Below are 27,636 nucleotides of genomic sequence, written 5' to 3'. Positions count from 1 at the left end.
ACCGGGCGCAGCTCAAAATGGCTGAGGACTGAGCGGAGCCTCGCAGCAGCGCCCGGCTCCGCTCCGGGGCGGCAGCGGCGGGGGGGCTCCCGGAGCCGGCACCGGGCACCGGCCCCGGCCCCGCTCATTGTTCCCTCCTCGGCGGCTCCCGGCTGGAATGAGACGGGGCTAAATCCCTTTACCCCCTTTTTATTTTTTTAAACCCCCTCCTTTTTATTTTTATTTCCCACCGAAGAGGACCCAACCTCTCGTGAGAATTTAGAGCAGGTTGATTTTTTTTTTTTTTTTTTTTGCTTCATAGGATTGAAATTCTCTTCCTTCCCCCCCCCCACCTTCCCTCCCTCTGCGAAACCCTTTTTTTTTTTTTTTTTCATTCCTATTTATGAACGGAGGGTGAGCTTGGAAGGGCTGCTCGGAGCTGGGATTTCACCCGAGTGCCTGGCCAGCCTTCCCTCCCCGCTCTCCCATTCAAGACCTCGCAGTTTGGAAGCAGGCGGGAGGTTTTATTCTTCCCTTTTTTTTCCTTCTTTTTTTTTTTTGTTTCTTTTTCCCCCTTTCCCCCCCCCTTCCCCTCCCGCTCTGCTCTGCTGGGTTAGAAGCAGATCTTGGGGCCGCTGGGAGAATTCAGTTTTTCATCACCGTCATCGTTGCTATTATTATTACTATATATATATATATATTTTAACCTTCCTCCTTTTCCCGTTTTGGATCTTAACCCTTTGATCTGCTTCCTTTAAAAAGACTCTGAATCTGAGCTCCCGACAGGGAGAAAGGGAGGGGAGATCATCATAATAATAGTAATAAAGAGAAAACCCGAGCGAGCCTGTTCTCTCAGCTGTTAGCCAGGTTGGTGGGGGACAAAAGTCCCTTTAAAATATTGAATGTCAGTCGCAAACCTAGGGAAAAGAAACGCGGATCCGGAGCGCTAAATTTTGGGAGGTTTATATGGACTTGGACTCTGCGACTGGATTTTGTATGGATTTTTTTCAACCTTTGGTAAGTTTCGATTCACCTTCGGGGAGCGGAATAAATTGTTTTTAGGGGTTGTGAAGGCTTGGGGTTGTAAATCCTAGAATATTGTGTCTTTTTTTTTAAATCTTTTCAATTTTTCCCTTTAATGAAATGACATGGAGGTTGTGTTTTCCTTCCCGGGATTCCTAGAACGCTGCTCTGTGGTTTATTTTATTCCTAATTTTAAAATATGTTGCGGTTTTTATTTATTATTTGCGCTAAAGGGGGGAGGGGGGGAAACAGCGATTCACCCTGAGACTTCCTGTTGCAGGGAGAAAAGACCCCGGCGTCCATCTGTAGACCAAACTGAGAGATTAAACGGTTGGGGGGGTGGGAAGTCGCCAGATCCCGCCAGCAGAAATGGCCGAGAACTGGAAGAACTGCTTTGAAGAGGAGCTCATCTGCCCCATTTGCCTGCACGTCTTTGTGGAGCCCGTGCAGCTGCCGTGCAAGCACAACTTCTGCCGCGGCTGCATCGGGGAGGCCTGGGCCAAGGAGTCGGGCTTGGTGCGCTGCCCCGAGTGCAACCAGGCCTACAACCAGAAGCCCAACCTGGAGAAGAACCTCAAGCTCACCAACATCGTGGAAAAGTTCAACTCGCTCAACCTGGAGAAGCCGCCCTCCGTGTTGCACTGCGTCTTCTGCCGCCGCGGGCCCCCGCTGCCGGCGCAGAAGATCTGCCTGCGCTGCGAGGCGCCCTGCTGCCAGTCGCACGTGCAGACCCACCTGCAGCAGCCCTCCACGGCCCGGGGGCACCTCCTGGTGGAGGCGGACGACGTGCGGGCCTGGAGCTGCCCCCAGCACAATGCCTACCGCCTGTACCACTGCGAGGCCGAGCAAGTGGCCGTGTGCCAGTTCTGCTGCTACTACAGCGGGGCCCACCAGGGACACTCGGTCTGTGACGTGGAGATCCGCCGCAATGAGATCAGGGTGAGTGGATGCCCCTCGCTCCCGCTCGGCCTCCCCTCGGCGTCGCGGCTGCCGCGCCGGGTTGCGGCGCGGAGAGGCTCTGCTGCGAGGAGCAGCCGCGCTGTGGCGGGGCCGACGGGCCCTGCTGCGGGATGGGAGCCGGGCAGGAGCTGCCTCTTGGGAAATTTCCAGGCTGCTTGATGGGTCAAAAGCCCATTGAGCGCCGCAGCCCATCTCCCTGGCTCTGAGCATGGTCTGCCGCAAGACGCAGCCGGGAGGGGGTTCCAGAGGATCCCCGGCCCCCGAGCGGCCAGAGCTGCGGCAGAGCACGGCAGGTGCCCACTCTGGAGCGCGATGCGGGATACGTTTCCGCCTCCCTCAGCCGGATACGGCACTCGGTGCGGCGCCGTGTGGCTTTTGCCGGCTCTGTGCGGAGGCCGGTGCTCGTGGGGCCTGTACGACGCGCGTCCTGGCGCCGCTCCTGCCGCTCACCCTTTGACGTAGGGACCTGTTCCCCGGGCCGTGCCAGTGCCGTCGGCAGCGCCGTCTGGGGAGCAGGAAGCAGCAGACATGTTAGATTGCAGCCCCGTCACAGAGAGACGGGGAGAACCCGCATTCGCCAAACGGTGACGGAGGCAGCGGGGGTTTGTTCCCGGGAAGGTCCCCCGGGAAGGGGGTCGGCGCTGGCCGCCATCTGCAGCTGTTCAGCCGTAGGAGCCGCGTCCGCTCGCAGCGTCTCGCTGATGCGGCGAAACGGGCAAGGGAAGAGGTCCGAGCGTGGCGTAGGTGATGTCTGCAGAGCAGAGGGGATTTTGAGGAGCGTTTTCCCCTGGTTCTTGCCTGGCTGCAGCCCTGCTGTGATTGAGAGCAGGACCGGCTGATGGCTCTGGGAGAAACATGCTAAAAGCCAGCAGCAGAGAGAGCAGCTTGGCTGTGTGCTCTGCTCCAGAGCCTTTCCTTCCAAAGGCCTTGTCCTCTTCGGGAGCGAGGGGGAAGGATGGGGCTGCCTGCGCTGGAGGCTGAATCGCCCCCGAATGCGACTCGAGGCCTCTCGCTCGCAGGGGTGACAAAGCCCCGCCGCGAGGACACTGCCCCGTCCCTTGTATGGCTGGTAGACAACGCTGCTGCCTCGTCCCCCCTCCTTCCTCGCCTCTGCGAAACCTGGTGCGAGCATTCCCGTTCCTGCTGGTGAGGGCCGAGGCCGGGAGAGCCTCCCTCCAGGCAGCGATTCCAGCCAGGAAGCCGGACCTCTTGTTCGTGGGGACTCAGGCGTGGGTTTGGGCCAGATAACGGGGTTTTCTAAGGAGAGGGTGTGGGGCACGGTGCTGGCATGAGGGCAAAGCAAGGCTGTATTTTGCTTGTGGCCAGACCATCTGGCAGGCGCTTTCACCCCTGGCTCTACAGCCTGGAGTTATTGGCGGGTATTTAACCACCCTGCCGGCCTCCAGCCGTCGGAGGCCATCGCGTCCCCTCCCGGCTGCCCCAGGGCCCTCGGTCGGACCCTTCGGAAGAGGCCCGCGCTAGCCTGACGAATAAATATTTAACAATGAATTGAATGGTGATTACTGTAAAATGGGGATGATTTCCTGTGTATTTTAATGTTGCCAAAATGAGTCACCATTTAGCAATAAAAAAAAGAGTCATAAATAAAAATTGCAGGATAATTACTTTCCAATTGGATGGCCAGGCCTGGGAGGGGGGGAGGTGGCTCGGTGCAGCGAGGAGCCAGCGTGAGCTAACAGGAAGGTTATTTTCCTCTCCAGGTTTTTTGGGGGAAAACCAGAGACCTCCACGGAGGTGCCAGCAGCTCCACCACACACACTGGAAGGGGAAAGACCCAGCCAGGCTTTTTGCAAAGCACTTTTCTGCTTCTATTTATAGGGAGTCATTTTTGTCTCTCTGTGCCAGGGTGGAGAGCCACCCTGGGAGGACTGCGGGGCCGGGACAGGCCTGCCTGTGTGTGCATTTCCCGGGAGCGTTAGCCAGGGACCGAAAGTATTTTTCCAGGTCCTTTTCCAGGACACTTTGATCTCATCTTTTCCCGCTCTCCCGGCATTTTTGTTGTTGTTGTTGTTGCCGTTGTTATGGCTGGATGTTCGCCGCTCCTTGCGGATATGCGCCGCTCTCGGCCTGGCGCGTAACTGCTCCCAGCAAGGCTGAACGTTGGCCCTGGTGTGAAATTGTGGGTGACACCAAAGGTGTCGGGCTAGAGTGGAGCTGCAGCCCTCCTGGGTGACCTTGGCCAAATCCCTTAGCCCCCCCATTGCTGCTGCCTTGGCTCCCTTCTCTGCAGTAATATGCTTGTGTCTCCCCGCTGGGTGAAGGTGAGTGCTAGTGGCCAGGCTGGGTGCTGGGATAACGGTGGACGCCTTGGAGCTGGGATGCGCTGTTGCACCTGGAGGATTCCCCTGTGATTCGAGCAGTTTCTCTGTGAGCTGGCTGGAGCAGGGAAGGAAAAACCACCGCGGAGCTGCCGGCTCTCGCCTGCGCTCGCTGTGTGGCCTTGGGCAGGGCCCTGGTTAAAATCCACCCCTTGCCGCGCTGCGTGAGCCAGTCCCGGAGAGGAATGCGGCCGCGGCGGCTCCCGAATTAGGCCGCCTGCGTGTAGCGTCCTGCGCGCCCAGCCAGCGGCGGCAGGAGCCGGGATTCCTGGCCGCTTGCTCATGCGCCGCGTGCGGATGTGCCCGCTCGAGTGGCACGGGCAGCAGCCCCCATGGTGCCCGGGGCTGCGAGGAAGGCCGGCCCGCGAGGGCAGCGCGCCGGGCGCGCGCGAGCCGCGTTGCGCTTGCGAGAGCCCCAGGAGGCCCCCCGAGCAAACGGTCATGAGAGATCTGTTCCGTGTGTGTCTGCAGAGCTCGCGTTCGGGAAGCTCCTAATTGAGAAATGAGTCAAAGCCTGGGGCCCGGGAGCCTGATCCGCCGCCCGGGATGTGGCGTGGCGGCTTTGCGGGTGTTGGAGACCAGCCCCACAACAGGGGCATCCCCGGAGCCCAGGGGAGGCCTCGGAGCCTCCCAACTGCCCCTTTCTAGTCCCTGTTAAGCCAGCCCTGCTGCCAGGCCACCTCGCAGGGCATCCCACCCTCTGCTTGCAGAGCATTTTGAAGGGGCCTAGGGGCTCTGGGGGCAGAACCCCTGCTTTAGCAGCCCTGTGCTAGCGGTTTGGCCGGGAGATCTTTTTGCTGGCGCGGAGATGCTGGAAGCGGGTTGGCGTAGGAGGGAGCGGGGTGTCCGCAGAGCAGTTACCCAAAGTGGAGGCTTGTCCTGGGTTGTCTGGGGGGAGGGAGGCCTTTCAGTGGTAGGTGCTGCACAAACCCACACAGCCCTGACTCAGGGTTGGATGAACTCAAAGGTGCAACCATAGTACAAACAGTAAATAAAGTATGTGGTTAATCTTTCTTTCGTGGGCGTATAAAACGCTTACCTCCCCTTCCCCCTTGTGAGATGTTTTCTCCTTTGTTTCCTGTTTTTGTAGCGCTTAGAGGAGAGAGAGAGAGAGAGAGAGAGATGAAAAAAAAAATAAAGCCAACAACCCACCCTCTTTTTTACTTCTGGAGGCTTTATTTGTGTCAAGGTCTCAGAATGAAACGGGATTTTTTTCTTCCATCTTTGCCTTTCCTGCCAGTGACATGTGCCTCCTGCCTGCTATTCCTAGGCAGGGGAGAATCTTCTTCTAAGGTTGAAAAAGAAAGTTATTCCAACTTGAGGTTGGTATATTACTTTTTTTCATTATTTTTTTTCCGTCACCAAAGATGGGGGGGTAAGAAGACATTACTGGAAAGAGAGGGCCAGTCAGAAAGTTGCATTCAAAGATAGGCAGAAGGGGCTCACCCAGGTGTTTCCTGGATGTTCCCACCGTGTTAACCTCCTTTTTCCATTGAACACCGTTGTTTGAAGGCAGGACAAAGCTGCCCGTATGGAGCCCAGGGTGCCACTGGCAGAGGGGGTGTCAGGGGCTCTGCTTCTGCTTGGCCTTTGTTCCAAAGGACAGGGATACAGGGATCACATTCCCCCTCTTTACTGCTCTATCCTATAAGGAAGAGAGAAAAATCCTCTTTTCTGAGCATCTCCAGTATCTCTGAATGTTCAGAAGAGGGAGAAAATGTGTGAAGCAGCTGCAGGGGTGAGTCCTGGGGGAAGCATTGGGGGAGTGCTGCTGTGCAGGAGCATAGCGTGGCTCCATCCCTGGAGCAGCACCCTTGGGTGAAGCCAGGGGGACAGGGATGGGGTTTTGGGATCCATCTGGGCTTTCTTAGCAGTGCCCCAGATCCGCTCAATTCGAGTGCTTACTAAAGTAGGGGAGAATGGAGGGGCAAGCGCTGGGTAGAAGCACACAGCGCTGAGTCCCCAGTCTGTGCCTGACACTGTGGCCCTTTGCAGGCACTGGCCACCAGCCCCAGTGCAGAGGTGGCCACTGGCATTCCCTTGCTGATTTCCCTGCTGATTCCTGCTAAGTTCTGAAAGTCGAGGTCTCTAGGGGGGAAATGCTGCCCGTTTCGTTTCGGTGGATGCCTCTGATGCAAGAGAAGACACCTTGTTTGAACAAGCCCCATGTCACATCTCCCCACTGCCATGCATGTTAAGCAGAGAGCCCGGGAGCCCCAGTGCTGAGGAGCCTGGGGTCTGCTCCACCACCAGCCTCCTGCCTTGAGCTGCTGTAGGTTGTTTTACTCTGAAACAGGTTTGGTAACTTGCGACGGGCTGGATTTTTACAGGCTTACTTATTTTCCAGATGACTTGTTTATGAGAAGTGCGGCATGCGGCTCGTTGGAGGCACCGCGAGTGCGTCTGCTCAGGTTTTCTGGTGCAGTCGAGCTCTCGTGACTGCAGGTAGTGTGGGCTGCCACCTGGCACGCGTTCCCCCACGGGGCTCTCTGAACGTACCCGGCCCCTCCACTGATTCTGGCAGTAGGTCCTATGGAGCGGGGCTGGCACGGTCCAATTCCTCCTGCTCCCAGCCCTCAGATATTCCTTGATGGCCTCACCCTGGCTCCCATGGGTGAAGCGAAAGGCTGAGCCCTTCTCTCCTCCCCCATCAGCTTAGACCCAGGCTCTTCCTCCCCCAGCTTTGCTGATGCCCCTTGTTCCTGCCCAGGGGCCTCGCGGCTGCAGCGCCCGGCTGCTAAATGTGACTGATTATTGTGCCCTGGGACGCTGTCAGTTGGTCAAACTGCCTTGATGAATAATGACTTCTCAGGCCTTGGGCAGCCGCAGAAATCCCAGCACCCACCTAGCCTTGCTTTCCAGCTCCGTGCCGCTCACCGCCATCGATCTGTCAAGCTTTGCTGCTCTTTGTTGTCAGGGACAGCGGAGAATTTACGTTCAGCCCATAGCAACCTGTGCTGCCCTTGAGAGTTCTCGGGGGGCCAAGCCGCGCGGGTGCAAACGCGCCTGGGTTTGCTAGGAAAGCAGCCATGGGTGTCTTAGTGCTCCCAGATCTTCGGCTAAGCTGGAACAGGCTCCTGCCTCCCCGGGGTTTGGATTAAGGGCTTTTCCCTGCTGCTTTTCTGCTAAGCCTGGGCATTTTCCTTGCCCTTAACTCATCGAGTTGCCTGTGGTTGCTTGTTCGAAACCTGCAGCCACATTTGTTCTGCGTAGAGTCATCTGAGAAATGACAGCACAGATGGGGGGCACAGGGAGGCAACTTAATGCCTTCGGGAGGGAAGAGGCTTGGATGGAAGAGATGGAGCTGGTGAAGCAGAGGTAGGAGTCAGCACCCAGGGAGGGCAGGAGCTGAAGCAGGGACTGCCCCTTCCCGTGGTGGTGATGCCCGTGGTGAGCGATGCTGCATGGACGGGTGCTGGAGAAGAGCGAGTTGGAAGGAGGAGAGAGGTTCATCCAAGGATCTTGAGCTGTTCTCAGGGAATGGCAGCAAGTTCCAGCGCAGCAGCAGCACCACAGAGCATCTGGGTTAGCTGTGTTTTGCAGGTGAGGATGGCTAAGCCCAGCCTTGCACACCCACACGGGGCAGAACTTCCTGCCTTGACTGTGCTGGTCCCTTATGCAAGTGTCCCATAGATGCAGGTGTGGTTGCGCTGAACCTGTAATTGTGCTGGGGAGGGAGAAGTAGGAAAGACTTGACCTGCAGTGTGACACCCCCTGACTTTGCTCCTCAGCCTTTTGCCTCACCAAAGGGAGCCAGAGTGAGTCCGTGGAGGAATACCCAAGTCCTGGGGATGTTCTTCCCTTCTCCTCCATTGCTCCAGCAAAGCCCTGTCCTCGAGCCCTCCGTGCGCGTGGCCCAAGCCAGGCCTTGCCGAAAGGGGAGCCGCCTCCTCTCTGCTGCCGCCTCCCTCACCCCGCAGCTGGGCCGAGAGCAGCTGCGCACACGGAGCCGCTGCCCTTCCCGGCCGGCGAGGGGAGCGGAGGCTGCCGGAGGGGGTGGGAGGAGAAGGCCCATTTCCATGTCTCACAAAGGGCACAAGCGATCAGATTTGTGCAACTGCCCAAGAATAAAGAGGCTCTTACATTGCTGGCTGCCCTGACCTCTCTCCTCTCTGTTTGAGAGGACAGCGTGTGACCACACAGGGATTTCTTAGTTGTGCTTCTCAGGGAGGCAGTAGGTTTTCTGTCCCTAGATCTGGGCCTATACTGGCCTATTTCTTGCATGTTAGCAATCTATTTATTTTTGAAACAGCCTTTGGAAGACTTGGTGCGTGGTGGTAGTTTTTCTTCTCTTTAATTTCATGTAATTTTTTTTTTTTTTAATCTGAAGCCGAAATGGGGCTGAGAGCAGCAGTGCTTCCAGAGCAGGGACAAAAGTAACCAGGAGACACAGGGCAAGAGAGGAGGGATCGACACCGAAACAATGAAATAGCCAAGCAAGGAAAGGCTGAATGCTCAATAGCACAAGGCTTTGCAGAAATGCCTGGCTAGTGCAGCATTTTATAATCAGCTTCTGTGCTGGGCTGGCCTGCAACAGTAGTGCGATGGGGGAGGAATGCTTTGAATTAGCTGGATGCCAGAATTAATTCTGTCAGAATTCAAATGTACGTGTATGTACAGATTTATAAATAAACACTCGGAGCCAGATTCTGCTTTGCCACGCAGGCTCCGGGGCAGAATCTGGTCTGGCCTTGCTTTTCCCTTTTCAAACCAAATAAAAGACTGCAGATCTGGACTGGTCTCTGGTGACTTTGTCAACTTTCTGCGTTTATCAGCAGCCCGGAGGCTCGGGAGATGCCGGTTTGGCTGGGGCGAGGACGGGTGGCTCAGAGGAGCCGCGCGGGGGTCCCCGCTGAGCTGCATGCGGCCTCCCTCCTTGCCGGAGAAGCCGGCGCGGCTGCCGTGGGGCCGGCGCGGAGCTGGGGCGCCCCGCGGCGCCCGGGCGCAAACGCGGCGGGACGGAGCCCTCTGCAAGCGCGAGGGCCGCGGTGCACGCGAGGGGTTTTACGTGTGTCTCCTGTATGGGCTCGGGGGAGAGGTTCGGACTCCTGCAGCCGTTCCCGTAAGGACAGCGTTGGCCGCTCTCGCTAGAGGATCCTGCTCGTCCCTTTTCTGCCTTGTGATTCACTTGTGACAGTAACATGAGCAAAGTTCCCAGCTCGGAGCAGGGCCTCGTGCTCGCAGTGATCCACTTGCTGGTTTGCTGTAACAGAACTGCAAAAATAATTAAGCCTGAATTCATTTCTCTGCCTGCTCCCTGTTTTTTTCCTACCTTTTCTCGTATTTTTTCCCCTCTACCTTTTCTTCCTCAATTCCCTGTTCTGTGGCTGCTTTGGGGGCCCATCTCTGGAGCGAATTGGAAACACGCGAGCCGTGGACGGCTCCAGATGAGGCAGCTGGCAGGCAGTGACGTTCCGGATGGCTGTGTCTCTCTGAAATATGAGTAAACGTTGTCAGACCAGCCGACTGTACGAGCTGGAGGGAAGGCTGCTCTGTCCTTTCCTGCCTCCACCCGCCTCTCCGGGTTTGCTCAGCATCACCTCATCCTCCTTTCCTGTCTCGGTGACCTGGAAGCTTCCTTCCAGAACTGGAGACTTAGGGGGAGAAAAAGGGAATGAAAATCCCTTGTATCCTCATGGAGTCGGCGCTTTCCCTCGCTGTACGACAGCTTAATCCGAGCGCTCGCTGGAGCCGGTTATTGTGTGGCTTTAAAGCCCCGTCCCCTGGAAACCAGGCGCCCACCCCCTTCCCTCGCCGCCGCCCCCGATGCTCCGCGTTCAGAGGAGCCCAGCGCCAGGCCTTGCTCCTCGGCCACACGCAGACAAATATCGATCGCGCTGGGGGCCCTTTGATATTTCTGTGGCGACGGCTGGCGCTGCGGGTCGCGGCCGTCATGGGCGAAGGGGGCGGCGCGCGGCGCTTGTGCCTGCGCTAACGCGGTCGCGTCCCGCGCTCGTTATCCCCTCGCCGACTCACTGGGAAGGGGTCGCATCCCTCGCCCCGGCCCGAGGCCCCGCGCGGGCGCCGCTCTCCTCCGCGGCAGGTGAAGCCACTCTGCGCTCAGACAAAGGGATGGGGCAGCCGGTGCCTCCCTTTGTTCTCTGGTCCTGGTGCACCCGGCGCCGAGGCAGGAGCCCCTGGGGGCGGACGGATCCAGGGCAGAATTCCTGCTCTCCAGCCAGCTGCCCGGCTGCGGCAGATCAGAGGTGTTTGGTTGTGTGGGAATCGGGGAGCATAATCTGCCCTCTCCCTGAAACGGGAGCATCCGGACAGTCGATTTTCTCCTGCTTTGCTGCAAACTGAACTGCAGGGCACCCAGGTGGGGGACTGGAAATGAGTCTGCAAGGACCACCCTCTCCAAACACACATCTCCCAGTCCTGGACGTGCAGCGGATATAGCCTTGGCCCATCCTCGAGGCAAGGATTTTGTAGCTTTATCCATACAACAGGGCAAGAAAAAGGGCAGTTTCATCTTTACAGCACCCTAAAACCAGCATAGAGGAGTCGAGGCATTACCCTAAAGCCGGGATGAACTGAGGAAGGGGCTTTCCCATAGGTCACCCAGAAAGTCATTGGCCGAGCGGGAAGTGAGGGAAGCGATCCAGGGAAGCCAGGATCCTTGGTCCTATTGGGGGGGATGCAGCACCTGGCCCTAGGTCTGAAGTTTTTCACACTCGTCCCCAGATCTCGGCACGAGGATCCCCTGCGGGCTGATACTGCGTTTCCCAAAAGACGGAGGCTGAGAATTCCCATCAGCTGTGGGGGGAAGATGGAGGAAACAGGGGAGCAGTAGCCCGTGGGGCGGCAGAGCCGGGCGTCCCGAATCCCAGCGCTGCCGGCTGGCAGCTGCTCCGTATCCAGGGAACCTGCCTCCTGCTCTGCCCGGCGGAGGGAGCAGGCATTAGCATTCTGAAGGTCAAGCAGACACGGAGAGCCGGCTCGGAGGCGCTGCCGTGCGAGCGGGCAGGCAGCGGAGGAGCCACCGCAGAGCCCAGCTCGCAGCGGGGCTGCTTGGGGGGCGCAAAGGCCCGGGGCAGCAAGGAGCAGCCTGGCTGGTCACCGCGCTCCGGAAAATGGCAGCACGGGCACAGCTAGAAGTGGCCTCGCTCTTACACCCCGCTCCCTGCCACAGCCCCCTGGCCCTCGGCGCCTCCCTTAACCTTTGTGTCCCTGCTGCATCCTCTTTAAAAGAGGGTAATGAAAGCAGAAGAGGGAAGCAGCAGGCGCTGGAGGCACCTTGGGCTGCCTGACAAAGCCGCGCGGAGCTGCTGCAGACGCGAGGAGCTGCATTTTGAGTCAGGAGATCAAATGCCAGCTGGGGCTGCCGTGGCGCTTCCCCGGGGCCGCAGCAGCTCGCGCCGGGCCCCGCGCGGGGAGCCGCGCAGCGCCCGCCTGTCACCTCCTGCTCCTCAGGAGGACGGAGCCGGCTGGGTCTGAGCCGTCAAGCTCCGAGGGCAACCTGAAAGATGAATGACACATTAGGGGCCTGAGATCAATAATGTCAAAGGCTGGCCCGTAATCAGGCGAGATTAAAACCCAATGACAGGCCTCCCCCTAGGAGAAGTCCTCATGTTAAAGGCCAGCAGCAGGACTGGGTCCTTTGCTGTTATTTCGTGGTGGTGGCTGCCCCCAGAGCGCTCCCCCCAGTCCTGCCGGTAGCGATGTCCCCTCCTCAGCACCAGCCGAGCGCTGCTGCCCTCCTGTGCCCGGCCGCCCTCTCCTGTCCTGTGTACTCGTGCCGCGGGAGGAGCCCCGGAGTCGGAGAGCACAGAAATCCAGCCCCAAAGCAGCCCAGCACTGCCGTGCAAGAGCCTCGTGCAAAGCAGGGAGCAGGAGGCAGAGGAGGAGAAGGAAGGGTTGCAGCAGACCGCAGCCGTGCGGGGAGCTGCTTCCATGCTGGGCCTGTGGGCACGTCAAAGACACCCTGTTTGGAGGAGGGTTCAGAGGGGGGGATATGTGAAGTCGGAGATATGTGCTGCCGATTGCAATGGCATTTTCTCAAACATATTTTTTCACCTATATTTGTGTCCCAGCAGTGTGCCGAGAGCTTAGCCAGGTAGCACTGCCGGGTTCCGGCTCTCGCGCATGCTCCGGTAGGAAGGCAGTGAGACGGCGAAGGCAGGGCTGCGTGAGAGGCGCTGGGGAAGAGGATGTTTCCTCCCTCACTGCGCACAAGGGCGATTAGAGGAAACGGGGCCGTGCCGTCCTGGTGCCGTCCCCCCGCGCGCCAGGGGCCGGAGGTGCTGCCTGCCTTTGCCCTGGGCTCCGCTTCCCTTCCCGTGCGGGACGCCCGGCCTTTGTGTGGAGCCGGGTGCGAAGCCGTGCGGCCTGTGGCAGCCGCGAGGGGCGGCGTCGTCGTGAGGCGCCTCCTGCCTCCCGCTGCCTGCGGATTGAGCCGTGCTCGCCTCGCGGAGGCTCCCGGCTGTCGCTCCCAGGGCGAGCGGCCTGCTGACCCTCAGCGGGACCCGGGGGTCTCTCCCAGAGTCAGGAGCCTCCATGTGCTGGGAGCCAGGCCTAGGAGCGAGCGCTGTCTGCACGGCACATCATTGAGCAAGGCAGGGCGCAGCTCGGCTGCAAGGGGGTTTGCAGGGTGCGGGCACTTGCACCTCTCTTAAAACGGGGCTAATGCAGCACATGGGACTTGGCCAAGCACCTTCCAAGAAAAGGCCGCCGCTGGCGCCTTACCGTCAGCTGGGGGCTTTGCGTCCCTCTAGTCTAAGCTGTGTTTACAGGCGGGTGGTGCTGTGCAGCCGCTGAACTACAGGTCCCAGCATGCCTGTTCGTGTGTCGCCTGCCGGCCCGGCGCCACCACGAGCCTTGGGCTGTGGCACTCACGGTCTCTGCGCCGGGGCTTTGCTGCCGGCGGAGGTCTCTTCAGTTTAGCATTGCTGGGCAGAGCTCGGCTGCAAAACACAGGCTTGGTCCCTGCCCTCGGCGTTCTCGTCCTCCCGCCACCCACGGGCTGATGCAAGACGGGGTTGGCCTTTTTATCTGACCAGGCTGGGGGACAAACTCAGTCCTCTTCTTGTGCGTTCGCAGCGTAAATATTTTGATCCCAAGTGCGTTGCTGGGAGCTGGGCGGCACGTTCAGCGCTGTGATTCATTCATGCTGCTGCTGCGAGGCAGCGCTGGGACCGTCCCAACGCTCCGCTGGGATCGCGGCCGCGCGCGGCTGGCGGGGCACAACGTGGGACAACACGTATGACTAAGTTGCAGCTTGCTCCATTCCTGCAGGCCAGATGTGCCCTACCAGCGTAGTTAAGGACTTGCCACGTCCAAAGCCTGATGGGTACAAGTGACTTACGTTTCCATGAAGAGGAAGGAAGAAAGGAGGCGGGAGGAAGAGCAGGAAGCGAGCCTGAACGCAGGCTCTTGCGTGCCCCGGCCCCTGGAATGCAGATATCCTGCCTCCATCAAGGTCGCAGGGTGCGACGCCTCGTGCCTGCTCCCAGCCGGCCTGTGACATGAAGATGTAAAGCGGTGCATGCTCCAAACCTGCTGCACGTTGAGCCTCAGATGAGGCCCCTGCAGGCTTTCCCCGGTGGGATTGGTGTTGCACAAGTGTCTGGGTGTGTTTGAGATGGAAATGGGACAACCCGGGATGGGACGTGGAACGGATGGGCTCATTCCAACTGGAGAACTGCAGCGTCAGGAGCTGTCAGAGCTGGGGCTTGTGGCATCAGCCAGCATCATTGCTGCCTTGAATGCCTTTGCAGGGTGGATTTACCCCAGGCTTATAGAGGGCGGTCGATGTCCAGCCTCTCACGAGAGCTAGGCAGGGGCAGACGTCTCTCCAGTAACTTTCCCCGCGGATCGGAAGCGGGGTACCTCTCCTGCTGCTCCTCCCCATGCTCTGGGGTTTGGAAGGAGGGAGAGGAGGCAGCCAGCACCCTTCATCCCCTGCCTGCTGCCCCATCCCCTTGCCCTCGGTGGCGAGGGCGCGAGCGGAGCTCCCCGCGTCCCCCCGCGCGTCCCCGCGGCCGGCGCAGCCTCGCTCTGCTCCTGCCGCTGCCCGGGGCCAGGTGCGGGCTCCGCAGCCCCACATTCGTTCTGGCGCCCTGCGTTGGACGGGGTTGTTCATGCCGCATTTTTCTTTTTCCTGGCGTGTTTGGACACGCACTGGTACATTCACGGCACTCCAGCAGTAACGTGAGTCTCTCTGCCATTAGGAAAGGGGCCAGGATCTGGGGGGGCTGGGAGGGCGGTTTAAGCAGTAGTTTCTGAGATATTTCCTTCTGCCGCCACACCCTACATGAAAGAGCAGTATCTGCGCGGCCTCAGCTGCTCTCGCAGGCTCCGAATGTATCTCTTTTAATATAGATTGGTATCATTTTGCATTTTAAAGTAAAAACACGCTGCAAGCTGCAGACAGCTGTCGGTTGGCAGCTTTGTTTGAACATCTGGTCTTGCTGGGCTGCTGTTCAGCACGTTCTAACTATGGGATTCATAAAGATTATAATCCAGGCTTTCAGATTCAGAACAGCCGCTCTCAAAAAAACAGGGGAAAGCGAAAACCCAGGATCTTTCACGCTCGGCGACAGCAGTGGGGCCCTGTCGGCAGCGGCGCCGAGTCGCGGTGCAGGGGCAGCCTGGTGGGGATGAGGGCACTCGCCCCGGGGTTGTGCCCGGGATCAGGATCGGGATGGGGATCGGACTCGCCGTGCGCTCGTGGAAGGGCTGCTCCAGGACTGTGAAGCGCCGGCGAGCCTGGCACGGGGGAGCTGCAGAAGGGCAAAGTTCTCTCTTTCATGCTCTTTTTTCCAGTTTGAGTGCCGAATCCAGCTGAATCTCGTGTTCTTCGGGGTGGTTTCTGTGGCCGCTTAGCTGAAGCAGCAGATTCTGCTGCCTTTGGAGCGTGCGTTTGCAGCGGATATAGGCGGCAGCAGGACTGTGTTCCCTTCGCTTTAGAGATCAGTGCTGGAGCAGCCAAGGCTTTGAATAGAGATGTTGATGTGTCAAAGCCTCGTTTTGGGAGAGCTCGAATCCCCTTTTCTTCAAGGAACCAAAAGGTTGACATAGGTGCATTTGTAAGTCCATTCCTATGCGACTGAGGCACTTTCATTGACACCTCTCAGACTTAAGCAGCCTCTAAGCCCCTAACAGGTTTTATAAATCTTGTTAGTTGATCTGCATTTTTGCAAAGCTCTTTGAATCTAGCATATAGGTGCGTAAGTCACCTTGACTTTCCATAAGACTTTGACTCCCAAGTCACTTTCAGGCTCCATTTGTCAGTTGGAAGTGCACAAAAAATGCACCCCCCCCCCCGCACCCCATATCTTTATTAGAAAAACAGCTGCCTAGAGAAATCTAGCTGTGCTGCAGTTGGTGCATGCAGTGATAGGGGTGCATATAAACCCGTTCTGCCCTTGTTTGTGTTGATTTAACTTACCAGTACAAATTAAAATAGCCTTGAGCAGTTGGAAGTTTAACTAGATCGGTTGGGAGAAGAAAAAAATGGGAAAGAAATCACTGCCTTTAAGCCCAAGCGGGTGCTCGGCTTGGAGGCGCTGCCCGGGGTCTCCTCAGGAATTCCTCCTGCGTGTCCCGGTCCTCCAAGAGGCACCGTCCGCAGAGGAGGCTGCCGGGGGCAGGTAGAGCCCTGCGGTCCCCGCGTGCTGTCGTGCCGGGAGCAGCCGAGAGGAGCCGCGCAGCGAGCGCGGCTGGAAGGGGCCGGGATCCCGCCGACCCGCTGGATCGCGCATCCAAACGTTTGTTCGGAGGAGGGTGTCCCAGTTTGCAGGGGCTGCAGATGGGGGGCGGTTTGCTGCCGAGGGGTGGCAGTGGGTCGTGACTGCGTTTGGAGGCAAGGCCTCCCGCCAGCCTCGGCCCGGGAACTGCCGGCCGGCACCTCGACCTCGCAGCGCATCGGAAAGCTCTTGGGATACAGCAGTTGGAAGAGGCTGGGACAGCCGCGGAGCAAGGCAGCATTGGAGGTGCTGCCAGAGTTTGTTTGTGTTTTTGGGTGGGGTTATGGAAGGAAGAACTCGGGGCTGGCAGAGCAGCGGGGAAGGGGGCTGGTGTGGGAAGAGGATTTTGCGACTCCACGAGCCGAGTTAAAACGGCAGCAGCCGCCCGTTCTTGCCACCACCTGCCCCTCCTGGGGTCAGACCGCTTCTGAGAGCCAGTCTGGGGAGATGACCCAGCTCAAAACAGATCCCTTGGTTTTACTGGGTTCATCTCTCATTTGGGTCCATGACACTGGAGACAGAAGAGGGCAGAGGAAAAAAAAAAAAAAGGGAGTTGGGGCCACATTAGCTTAAGTGTAAATTGGTTGAAGCTTTCGAGAAACCACAAGCACCAAGTGTGCTGCAGGCGGAAAGGGCAGGACTTCTTGCATGATTTCTTACCCTCTCAGAGCGCACTGTGACACCCGGATAATCCTGCTGCCCAGCCCAGCCAGCGCTGCCCTTCTCGGAGCGGGAGCCTGGGGCCCACCACGAGGAACGGCTTTGCCTGGGGCAGCGCAGCCAGGCGGGCACCTTCCTGCAGCGCCTTCCCGAGCTCCGAGGAGCAAACTCCTCTCCCTGCCCGTGCCTGCCGCGTCCCTGTGTGCCGGAGCAGCTCGGCCTGGGCGTTTTCGGGCAGGCAGTGTCACTGCAGGGCCCAGCTTTTATTTTCCAGCAGGGAGGAGGCCCGAGGATTCGATGGCAGCGTTTGTCCGCGAAGGCCAGATGTGCCGCATGTGCTGGTGTCCGTCCAAGGCCTCAAGTGGCTGGAAACAGTTGCTCAGAGTGCTCGCGTTCAGGTCGGAGTCCCAGAACTTCCCAGGATGTTGCAACGTGCCTTCCCGTCGCGGCGCGGACGAGGTGCCCCGCACACCGGCGTGAGGCGCCGGGAGCTCCCCAGGAGTGTCCGGGCAGGAACCTGCCCCTCGCGCTGTTGGACGCGGCCCGGAGCGTCGTCCCACCGCAGCCTGCCGGGAGCGCAGTGGGCTGGGAACGCCGGGCCGAGCGCTGCCCGGCCTGGCTGGGATCCGCGCGCTCCCTGCGCCGCACAGGGAAGGAGGGACCCGGGAGCTGCTCCCGGCCCCCCGTTCCCTGCACCCGCTGTGATCCCTGTGCGCCCGCCTCGCTCCAGCTGCCTTATCCCGGGGCTTGCGGCGAGGAAATGTCCCGTGGCTCCCGTGGGAGAGGCAGGGCTGGCAGTGAGGCCAGGGGTGCCCAGGGCCGGGCTCTGGGTCCTGCTCATGCAGCGCCCAAAAGCGGCGGCAGTGACGGGGCCTCCTGCTCGCGCGGTGGCAGCTGGGGCTGGCGCTGGGGCCAGCCGGCGGCGAGGCGGGATCGCAGGGGGATTAGGGGCAGGAGGAGGCTGCTCCCTGCTAAATGTGGGTCGCAGTCTGCAGATTCCACATCGCCTGGCACGAGAGGGCATCTGCCATGGGGGCGGCTGGGATCTGCCACCACTCATTGGAGGGCCCAGGGCTGATCTCCATGAGCGTCTGTGGAGGAGGGAGCGCGGATTGTCCTTCCGTGGTGTTCGGCACGTTCCTGCCATTCCCAACATTTCCGCAGCCATCACAAACCATGCCCGCCATTGGATTTGGCTGCCCCGCACTCCGGGCTCCATGTAAATTGATTTCCTGTAGCTCAATTTGCAAATCCGTTCTCTGCTGAAACAAATAAGATGTCACCTGCTTCCCACGTTCCCTCCTGCCGCTTGGGCCGGGGCCTTAGGAAGGGCATCCCCACGGGCCATCCCTGCCACAGCCCGCGGCAGCTCTGGGCACGCAAAGAGCCGGAGGGGAAACAGAGGCCCCGAGAGGTGAACTGGCTTCCTCAAGGTCGTTCTGAAGGTCACTGGCAGACAGAGAATAGATCCTGATTTCCTGGACGCCCGAAATCCCTCCGCTGGCCCCATGCAACACAATACCCCTTATTTTCCCTTTGCTAACAAGTTCTTCCTCTCCGCTCGGTGTAAACAAGGGGAAAGGCAGCCCCTGGCTGCCGGGATCGCCGCGGGGCCTCGGCGCGCGCCGCAGCCGGGCTGTGCCGGGCTGGAGGCTCCGTGAGGAGCAGCCGGTGCGGCCGCGCTCCGGGCCCTTCTCCCGCCACGACGCTTGTTCCCCGCTCGGGCTGCCTGGGCCGCGGGTGCTGCAGCCTCCCAGATGTGCGGGTGCCACTTTGGGGAGCCCCGACCCCCGTGTGGCTGCTGTTCCCGGGGGCACTACCCCTCATGGCTCCTGTGGGGGCAAGGAAGGGGCCAAGAAGGACGGAGGGCGGCTGCCCTTGCGCAGGCCATTCCCAGCCCTCGCGCTGGCACTTGCTGAAGCGCGAGGCAGAGGCTGTTGCAGGCTCTGGCGTGGCTGGCAGGAACAGGGCACTGCTCCTGCGGATCATTCCCTTCCCAGGCGTAGCTGCCGGACGGACGCGGGACCCGGCGGAGGCCGATCCCTGGGGAAGGGTGGGTGGGTGGCGCTGGGAAGGGGAAGGCAGGAGGGGCCGTGGGACTTGGGGGTTAAGCTCAAGCTTTCTCCTTCCTGCTTGCTGGGGAAGGTCGCCCGCTCGGGCCGGGCCAGGCAGCGTTTCCCAGGGCAAGGGGGCAGCGGGAAGTTTCTCCACCCAGCCTGGCACGTGGAGGCACCCTTGCAAAGAGCATCCCGTGTCCTTGCCCGCAAGTGGGACGTTCGACCTCCAGCCCTTCCCCGTGAAGCAGCAGCTCTGCTGGCGTTTGCAGGCCCCGGGCCCCCAGCAAGTGGTCTGCGTGCCGGGAGCACGAGGAGAAAAGCGAGACCCCGACACAGCACGGGGACAAGGGGGGCGAAGCCAACCTAGCCAGGCCGAGCCTCCCCGCTGCCCGGCGGTTCCTGTAGCTCGTGCACCATGAAACCCCAGCCAGAGGCCGTTTCCTTCCTGTCTCTGCGAGCGCCTCGGCCTCCCGCAGGCAGCGCGGGCGCCCCGGGGAGGCGGGAGGTGCCGGCGCTGCCCGGCACGGGGCCGGGCGCCCCGTCTGCGCCAGCTGGGATGGACGGGCCAGAAGGGCCTCGTTCCGCTCGCTGCGTGGTGCCGGGGCAGGCGCAGGGAGGTTGGCATTGCCCGGGGGTGCCGAGCCACCGCAGCTGCTGAGCCGCAGCGTCCCTGGCCGAAACCAAGGCCTGAAAGGCTCCTCGTGCCAGCTCCTCTTGTTCCTCTCAGGACAGCTTTGCCACACTGCAGTTTGCAGCCTGTTTCGAGCCGCCCTGTGGCTGCAGCCAGGTGCGGTGCAAAAGGTCAAAACCTTCCACGTTTGAGCGATTTCTTGCACTTGGGGGGCAGCTCACGTGCTCTGCCGCTGAGCCAGCCACACCGTGACAAGAAGTGACGGAGCATTTTGCAACGCCTCGACTTTTGCTTGCAGGTGGGGGATGCTTTCAGAAGGGATCAGAATAGCTCGTAGCGTAGGTTTTTCTCAGAAAATTGGCTAGTTTATTGTAAAGCAGGGCTGAAAAGCAGGAAGTTTGCAAGTAGGAGGCAAGGGGAGGTGAAAGAAAGTTTGCACTTGCCTCGTAGGTCCAGGGTTTTGTGCATTAAAATTCAGTTGCAGTGACTTCAGTCCCATTTCCAGCTCTGTGCTGCTTCACATGGGGAGCCAGGAACCTCTTTCCCCAAGAAAGCTCTGTGTCAGGATGCTCGTCTCTCAATAAGGGTCCTTGATCCTCGTCCCTGGGCTCAGCTGCAGGTGTCTGGAGCCATTCCCAAGAAAGGCATCTGCCCTTCATGGCTTCTTTGCTCCCGTTCCACCTTCCTCCTCCTCGCCCTTCCTCCCCCTCACGCTCTGTGCTGCTCCCTCAGTTCTGTCTTTCCGGTTGTTGCAAACAAAGTCCTTATTCACTCAGTGCCTGTGATTTGGCTGCGAGGGGAAAGAGCGAGTGCAAAGGAGAAGGACGGAGGGAGGTGGAGATCCAAGCTCTGCTGCCCACGGCCAGCTTCCCGGCCGAACTTAAAGGGACTGTGTGGAGCCATCTGGGTTCCCACTCCCCCTACGCCCAGCACCCCCACAATTTGGGGTGTCAACGTTATTTATGGAAATCCCATGGCATTTGGTGGTGTGGTGCCATCCAGTGCCAGAACTGCGTGGTGAAGGTCACCACGGGCCCCGGGCTGCGTCGGGAAGCAGCCGGCGCGACGGGACGGCGCGAGTGCGGAGCTGCCGTGAGCACGGGGCCGCGGTGTGCGCACTGTGCGGGCTGCCGGGCTGGGGCTTGAGGGACGGAGAGCTCGGGATCACGCGGGTCATCCAGCCCTCCTGGAATCACGGCCGAAGCCCGGGCTCATCACTGCCCCGGTGGTGGAGGCTCTGCAGTGGCATCCTGAAAGCCGCTGTGCAGCGGCTCCCTTACTGCCCTTGCTGAGAGGATGGCCCTGAGGGGAGCACAACCCTTAGCAGACGTCAGAGAATCCGCACAGGCCTCGCTCCCACTGCAAACACTGCAGCCTTAAGCTCCTCCGGGTTTTCGCTGCTCCCCCTCTTGTGTAAAACCAAAGCAGCTCCGCAGGGTCTGGGACACCTTCCTGGCCACCAGGCTCCTTCCTAACCCCAGCGGAGTTGGAAGCCGGTGGGAAGCGCCTCCAGGGAAGGTGCTGCGGGATAATCCCACGCTCCAAGGTGCTGTGGGATAATGCCACTGAGCGAGGTGTGCGGAGCAGCACACGCTCCTGCAGACCGGGGTGCTGCCGCGGGGCTCCCGGCTTTCCTAGGGCAGGTGGGCTGGCTCCAGCTGTGCCAGCGGCGGCTCCGCGGCCACGCTCGGCTCCAGGCACCGTGCGGGATGTGGAAGCAGGGCCGAGCAGCGCTGAGCTCTGCCGCGTGGCCGGGGGGGCTGCAGCCCGGGCAGGGCTTTAATCCGCAGGCGCCACGTGCAGAGCGCCAGCCACCGGCCCCATGTCCTTGCGCAGAGGAGCGCAGAGCCCTGCGCCCGCCGGGGTCTTGCCCGTGGGTTTCCCCGGCCATAGCCCTCACACGAGGTCGTGGCGGGTCTGAGCACCTTCCCCTGCACCAGTATCCCCGTGTGTGGCCGGGAATTGCCGCTCAGGAGAGCGGGGACGGGTGCGAGCAGCAGGATGGAGGTTTGTGGTACCGCAGTCACGTAATGGCTCTCAGATGGGGAGCCCGGGTGCCCCGCACCTTCAAAGCTGTTAAACCCTTCACTGTCATCTTACTGTCTTGTGGCTTCAGGCGTTTAATCTTACAGAGTTCTGGTCTATAGCACCAGCCCTGTCCCCTACCAGACGTCCCTGCCTCACACAGATGTGAGGCTGGCGTTTCTGCAGCCCAGGCTGACACGAAATCCAGCATCAAGCCCCAAGGGCTCTTCCCGCTCCAGAGTGAGCGCCCCGGTGCCGCCGCCTCCCCGGGCGCCCGGCCGCGTGGCGGGTGCTCAGGGCCCGGCCCTGCGCCGCGCTGCCCGTCCCACGGCGCGTGGTGTGCGGGCAGCACCGAGCTTCCTTCCCGGTGGCGCCTTCCTCCCGATCAGCGCCGGGCGGATAATTATGGCAAACGAGCTGCCCCGCCAGCACAGCCCATCCTTCCTGCGCGGGCAGCCTCCGTGGCCGGGCTTTGATCCGGCCAGCGGCGCCGCTGCCCTGCGTCCCGCGGGATGAGCCGCGCGCATCCGCCTCTCCCGCTGCAGAGGCCCTGCCGGGGCCTCCCTGCCCGCGACTGGGGTTCGCAGCACCCCAGGCCAGCAGGACTCCCAGTAAGAGCACCCAGGGACTCACCCTGCTCGGGCCATGGACAGCTGGGCAAAGGCCAGTCTCAGCTAACTTCTCCTTGTCTCTTCGGCAGGCCCTCCATGGGGTCAGTGCCCGTCACGTGTTTGCAGAGGAGGGCCTGTCTAACCTCCTTCTAGGTTGCAGTTTGCCTTTTTCTTTCTTATTTTGTGCCCTGAGGGAAGGGGGAGATCACATTTAACTCCAGCGGAATAAGCCAGTGTTCAGCAAGCAACAAGAGTCTCGTTGGGGCCTCTTGGAGCAAGATGGAGCAGCCGCTTCACAGAATCACACAATGGTTGAGGTGGGAAGGGGCCTCTAGGGATCATCTCATCCAACCCCCCTGCACACGCAGGGTCACCTAGAGCACGTGGCACAGGACTGCGTCCAAGCGGGTTTGGAAGATCTCCAGAGAAGGAGACTCCACAACCTCTCTGGGCAGCCTGTTCCAATGCTCTGTCACCCTCATTGTCAAGAGATTTTTCCTTAAGTTCCTGTGGAACTTCTGGTGCTTCAGCTTGTGACCATTTCCTCTAGCTCTATCACTGGCCACCACTGAAAAGAGGCCGGCCCCATCCTCCTCCCTCCCTCCCTTGAGGTATTTGTAGACACTGATCAGGTCTCCTCTCAGCCTTCCCTTCTCCAGGCTGAACAGGCCCAGCTCCCTCAGCTGCAGATTAATTTATTAATTAATTTGTCAGATGAATTCCCATCAAGTCTCTGCTGGCTTTGGCGTGTAACATCCCTCCTTGCGCAGGGAGCGCGTTACCTCTCTGACAATAACAAGCATCCCGGGACGGGGTCTAGGCCTTCCCGGAGCCGAGGAGCCTCCTCAGGGCTCGGCCTGCACACGGGAGGCGCAGCCACTGCCTCTCCCTGGGCTTGGCGTTACCTTCCTCGCCAAAACCAGCCCTGCAGGGTCTCCGGCCACTCTCCTGGGCCGTGTCTGACTCCTGGTCCTTCATGCAGAGCGTTTCCAAACTCGTGGCAGCTCCTCAGGCCTCAGGAGGCCGGCCGAGATCACCCACTCGCTTAGAGACTGAGGACTGGAGTGAGGGAAGTATATGTGGAGAGCGCTCCAGTTATCCCAGGATCAAGGTCATGCATGAAATATGAGAAATTACCCTGAGAAATTGTGTTCCTAGAGGAGGAGTTCATGACTTCAGAAATACCAGATTTGGGAGGGGATGGCAGGGAAAGGGATATATTTTCCTTTTCAAAATACCTAAGGAATTCAGTCTGTGCTATAGAGACAATGAAATTTCTCTCCTCAGTGCCAGAAGGGGTATCTTATACCCATGTGTCTTGTTAAGGCTTTGCTTGCTGTGGGTGAAAACCCTCCCACCCCATTGCAGTCGCAGATACGTATGGTTTTTAAATCACTCTAAAATCAAGAGAGTAACTCCAATGTGAAATTAAAAAAAGAGAAAAATATACTGTGTGGCCTCTCTTCTCTCAGATTTCTAAGCCTTTGGGTTGTATTTCAGCCACTTTTCCCAGCTGCAAAGTGCTATTAATTTTATATATATATATATATATATATAAAGTATATATGCTTATGTATATATTTATAATTTTGTGTAATCATATAATCCCAGGAGCTGGAGCCTTAACAAACATGTGTAACACTGTGAGAATGTGCTTGAAGTTACCAAAGTTGGCAGCTCAGCCATGGCCACAGCAGGGTGCTGGGAAGGCCCTGGAAGGTCCCGCAGGTCCATGGCCGCTCGGTCACCCTGAGGCTCCCCCTTCCCTCGCATCCGGGGCTGCATTTGGCTGCCGGAGGGGCTGGAGGCCGGAGAGTTGCGTTCCTGCATGTGTGGAGCGTCCCGGCGCTCCCGCGGCACCGGCAGTGCCGCGTTCCCGTTGCGGGCGCCTCGTGTCCGAACGCCGTTTCGGGCCGGATTCCCCTGCTGCGGGAAGGCCGGCGGCTGGGCCAGGGGGTGGATGATCCAGGTGGTCGTAGCCGTTCGGGGGTTTTAGTGTCTCATGGGGGGGTTAGTGCGTGCCTGTGTTTTTTGTCCATCTCATGATGGAAAATGAATGGGCTGCTTTTCCAAGAAGGACATCTCGGCTTTAGAAGTATATATATATAAAAAACTGAAAGTTGATTTCCAGTGGGTTTGGGAAACCCGTCTTCTGCTCAGCAGGACAGGAGCAGAGCTGCAGACGCATCCCCATTAGGTCCATCACCAGTGAGCTTCTTCTCTTGCCTCTCTTGCAAAAGAGCCATGAAAACATCGCATGGGGACGGTGCCTTCCAGCACTCCCGGCCCTGGCCGCTTGCGGGAATCACGTTGTTATTCCCAGCCCAGTTTTGCGTCCGACGGCGAGGCCCGGGTGCAAGGAGGCCCCTCTCCTTCCCGCTGGCGCAGGGGCTCGTGGCGGGAGCAGCGAGACGACGGGACGTGGGGCGGCCGTGCTGGCGCCGGGGCGCCGAGCTGGGCACCGCCGCGGCGCTCCGTCCCGGGCGCCCGAACGCGGCGTCCGCAGCCCGCACGGCGCCCCTGCACACGCGGCCCCGGGCAGGGACGTTCCCCCGCCGCGGCTGGGAGCGGTGCAGCCCGGCACGGCTTTCAGGGGTGCGTGGGGACCCGGCAGGGAAAGCCGGGTTGTTCCTGAGGAGCCGGGCGGCGCTCGGAGCTCCCCGGCCGCGTGGCTGTGGCCGCTGCTGGCACCCACGGCTCTGACGGCTGCTCCCCTCTCTTGTCCCTGCAGAAGATGCTGATGAAGCAGCAGGACCGCCTGGAAGAGCGCGAGCAGGACATCGAGGAGCAGCTCTACAAGCTGGAGTCGGACAAGCGGCTGGTCGAGGTAGCCGATGCCTTTGGCCAGCCCTGGGGACCGTTGCTCTGTGGCACTGCAGGGCCCGGCTGCTGCCGGGGGGACGGGGTAGCGGTGACCCCGGCAACACGTGGACAAGGAGGGAGGGCAGGGAGGTGCCAGCCAACCCTGCTGTTGCCTGGGGTTTCCATTTCAGTCCTGGCAGTCCTTCTGTTTGGGACGTTTGGTGCTGCCTCACAGCCTTGCAGGTCTTGGTGGGAGTAGTGAGGCCAGGGAAGGGTCTGGAGGTGGGAGGTCACAGAGCAGGGACGTGGTGGGGAGCTGCAGGAACCCCCGGGTGCAAGGTGCGTGTTGTGCTGCGCCTCCGAGCAAGTGGGATTTGCTCCGTGCGAGCATCCCCGTGGAGGAGGCTGACCTGCTCCCGTGCCCCCAGGAGAAGGTGAGCCAGCTGAAGGACGAGGTGCGTCTGCAGTACGAGAAGATGCACCAGATCTTGGACGAGGACTTGCGGAAAACCATGGAGATCCTGGACAAGGCCCAGGCCAAGTTCTGCAACGAGAACGCGGCCCAGGTCCTCCACCTCAACGAGCGCATGCAGGAGGCCAAGAAGCTCCTCAGCTCCGTCCAGGTCATGTTCGACAAAACTGAGGACATCAACTTCATGAAGGTGAGGAGAGCTGTCCCTGCTGGGGTTGCGCAGGGGACAGGAGGTCAGGGACAGACAGGGCAGCCTGCGGGCACTGCTGGCTCCAGCAGCCCCTTGGTCTAACAGGGATTAGCTGATTGCTTTGGAGGGGCAGGAAGGTGACGAGGAGCAGGGGATGCTCCGTGCTGGCCTCCTGCAGCCTGCAGGGATCCGTGCAGGAGGGAGGGACAAGGCTGCAGCTGGACAGGGTTGGGGCAGCCTGTGCTGGAGGCAGAGGGGCTCCGCGGGCCCCTGAGCCCTGCCACCTCTCAGCCGTCCTGGCCACCCGTCCTGGAGCTGGTGCCTGCACAGGGGTGACCCCTTTGCTCTCCGAGATGGCGAGGGCAGCAGGATTCCGAGGCAGATTCACCAGCCCTCGCTGCGGGAGGGACTGGATGAGCCCTCCCGTCCCCTGATCTGCTCCAGGCCTAATCCCCTCCTCACATGCCCCACACAGCTCTGCTGCGGGCCAGGGAGGTGGCAGAGCCACCCCGAGCTCCTGGTGTGCCTGGGCCTTAGCCAGGAGGTTTTCCAGGGAGACCGGTCGCCCGGCGGCCAGGCGGGGTGACACCCTGCGGGATGGGGTCTGGGGCATCCGCAGGAGGCCAAGGCAGGGAGCTGGCACGGGGACAGGCCGGGGCAGGACGGGAGGCGCTGGCGTGGGGGTGCTCCTTACTGACCAGGGCTTCTCCTCCCCTCCCAGAACACCAAGTCTGTGAAAATCCTCATGGACAGGTGAGTGCCCGGGAGCCGCGCGCGCAGGGGCGGGGGCAGCGCCGTGACGTGCACAGGAGCAGCGGGGCCGGGGCCGCGGGGCCGCGGGGGCTCCGTGCCTCAGCTCCCCTGTGGCCCGGGAGGGTGAGACACCCTCTGCCAGGGGCTCTGAGTCAAGTCCTCCCCTTGGCCGGGGCGGGATCCATCCAGCTTTGCTGCAATCCGCCCGCGGGGCCTGCAGGGAGCAGGGTGCCCGTGCGGATGGGGTTGGGGGTGCTGAGTGCGGGGCCAGGGCTGCCGGGGTCGTGTCCGAGCGAAGCCGGACGGAGCCGCGTCCTGCCCCAGCTGCTGGGAAAGGGCCCAGGGGAGGGGGTGCAGGGGCCGGCGCGGGAGCGCGTGGGGCCGCGGGAGCCTCGGCCGAGCGCGCGCTGCCCCTCACCGGCTCCTCTCTGCCCGCGGCCCCGACAGGACCCAGAACTGCACGGGCGGCAGCCTGCCCCCCCCCAAGATTGGGCACCTCAACTCCAAGCTCTTCCTCAACGAGATCGCCAAGAAGGAGAAGCAGCTCCGGAAGTTGCTGGAAGGTGGGTGACGCCGGCGGCTGTGCGGAGCTGCCCCGTGCCGCGCGCCGGGCACGTCCTCACCCCGCGACGCTGCGGGGGCATCCGGCGGGGTCCGGGTTTCCAGCGGGTATCAGAGCTTTGGGATGGCACCGCTGGCCGGCAGCTGGAAAAGCCCATGGGAAGCCGGCCTGTGGGCAGGGATGGGGTGGTGGGACCGATGTGCTCCCTCTGCGACTGCCCGGCCGGGCCCTGCGGGGCCATCTCACATGGCTGCGCTTGTGTCACCCCACGCAGGTCCTCTGAGCACGCCGGTCCCCTTCCTGCAGAGCATCCCCATGTACCCGTGCGCTGTGAGCAACGCCGGCGCGGAGAAGCGCAAGCACTCCACCGCCTTCCCCGAGGGCAGCTTCCTGGAGCCGCCGGCCGGCACCGTGGCGAGCCAGTACATGAGCCAGGGCGCTGCTGCCGGCGAGGGGCAGTCCGCACAAGCCATGGTGCCTTGCAGCTCCACGCAGCACATTGTCGGACTTCCCAGCGGCCCGCAGCCCGTGCACTCGGGCTCCGTGTTCAACCCATCTCACTATCCCAACACCACCTCATCTCAGCAGTCCGTGCTCTCCCAGTACGGCGGGCGCAAAATCCTCGTCTGCTCAGTGGACAACTGTTACTGTTCCTCGGTGTCCAACCACAGCGGGCACCAGCCCTACCCCCGCTCGGGCCACTTCCCCTGGACAGTCTCCTCGCAGGAGTATTCGCACCCGCTGCCGCCCGCGCCCGCCGTGCCCCAGTCGCTCCCGGGACTTGCCGTGAGGGAATGGATTGACGCGTCGCAGCAGCACGGGCGGCAGGATTTCTATAGGGTCTACGGGCAGCCTTCTGCGAAACACTACGTCACCAGTTAACCA

General features: G+C 60.7%; 1 protein-coding gene across 1 annotated transcript; it reads left to right on the top strand.

Annotated features, from left to right (window-relative positions):
- The first annotated feature begins 1,333 nt into the window (after positions 1-1,333).
- On the top strand, positions 1,334-27,636 carry TRIM8 (tripartite motif containing 8). Its single transcript, XM_088528660.1, has 6 exons — positions 1,334-1,941; positions 24,704-24,799; positions 25,203-25,436; positions 26,158-26,189; positions 26,637-26,752; positions 27,026-27,636. The coding sequence occupies exons 1-6, from the start codon at positions 1,372-1,374 to the stop codon at positions 27,631-27,633; spliced, it is 1,656 nt and encodes a 551-aa protein (XP_088384786.1). The 5' UTR covers positions 1,334-1,371; the 3' UTR covers positions 27,634-27,636.

The sequence above is a fragment of the Tinamus guttatus genome, unplaced genomic scaffold (assembly GCF_059628265.1).
Source record: "Tinamus guttatus ecotype Peru unplaced genomic scaffold, ASM5962826v1 Tinamus_guttatus_pri_ptg000314l, whole genome shotgun sequence".
NCBI classification, from domain to species: domain Eukaryota; kingdom Metazoa; phylum Chordata; class Aves; order Tinamiformes; family Tinamidae; genus Tinamus; species Tinamus guttatus.
The sequence above is the reverse complement of the archived record's forward strand: the minus strand, read 5'-3'. Positions and strand labels throughout refer to the sequence as shown.

Coding starts and splice junctions, on each gene's coding strand:
- TRIM8 (XM_088528660.1), top strand. CDS start 1,372: ATGGCCGAGAACTGGAAGAACTGCTTTGAAGAGGAGCTCATCTGCCCC. Junction 1,942..24,703: donor TCCGCCGCAATGAGATCAGG/GTGAGTGGATGC, acceptor TTGTCCCTGCAG/AAGATGCTGATGAAGCAGCA. Junction 26,753..27,025: donor GCTCCGGAAGTTGCTGGAAG/GTGGGTGACGCC, acceptor CACCCCACGCAG/GTCCTCTGAGCACGCCGGTC.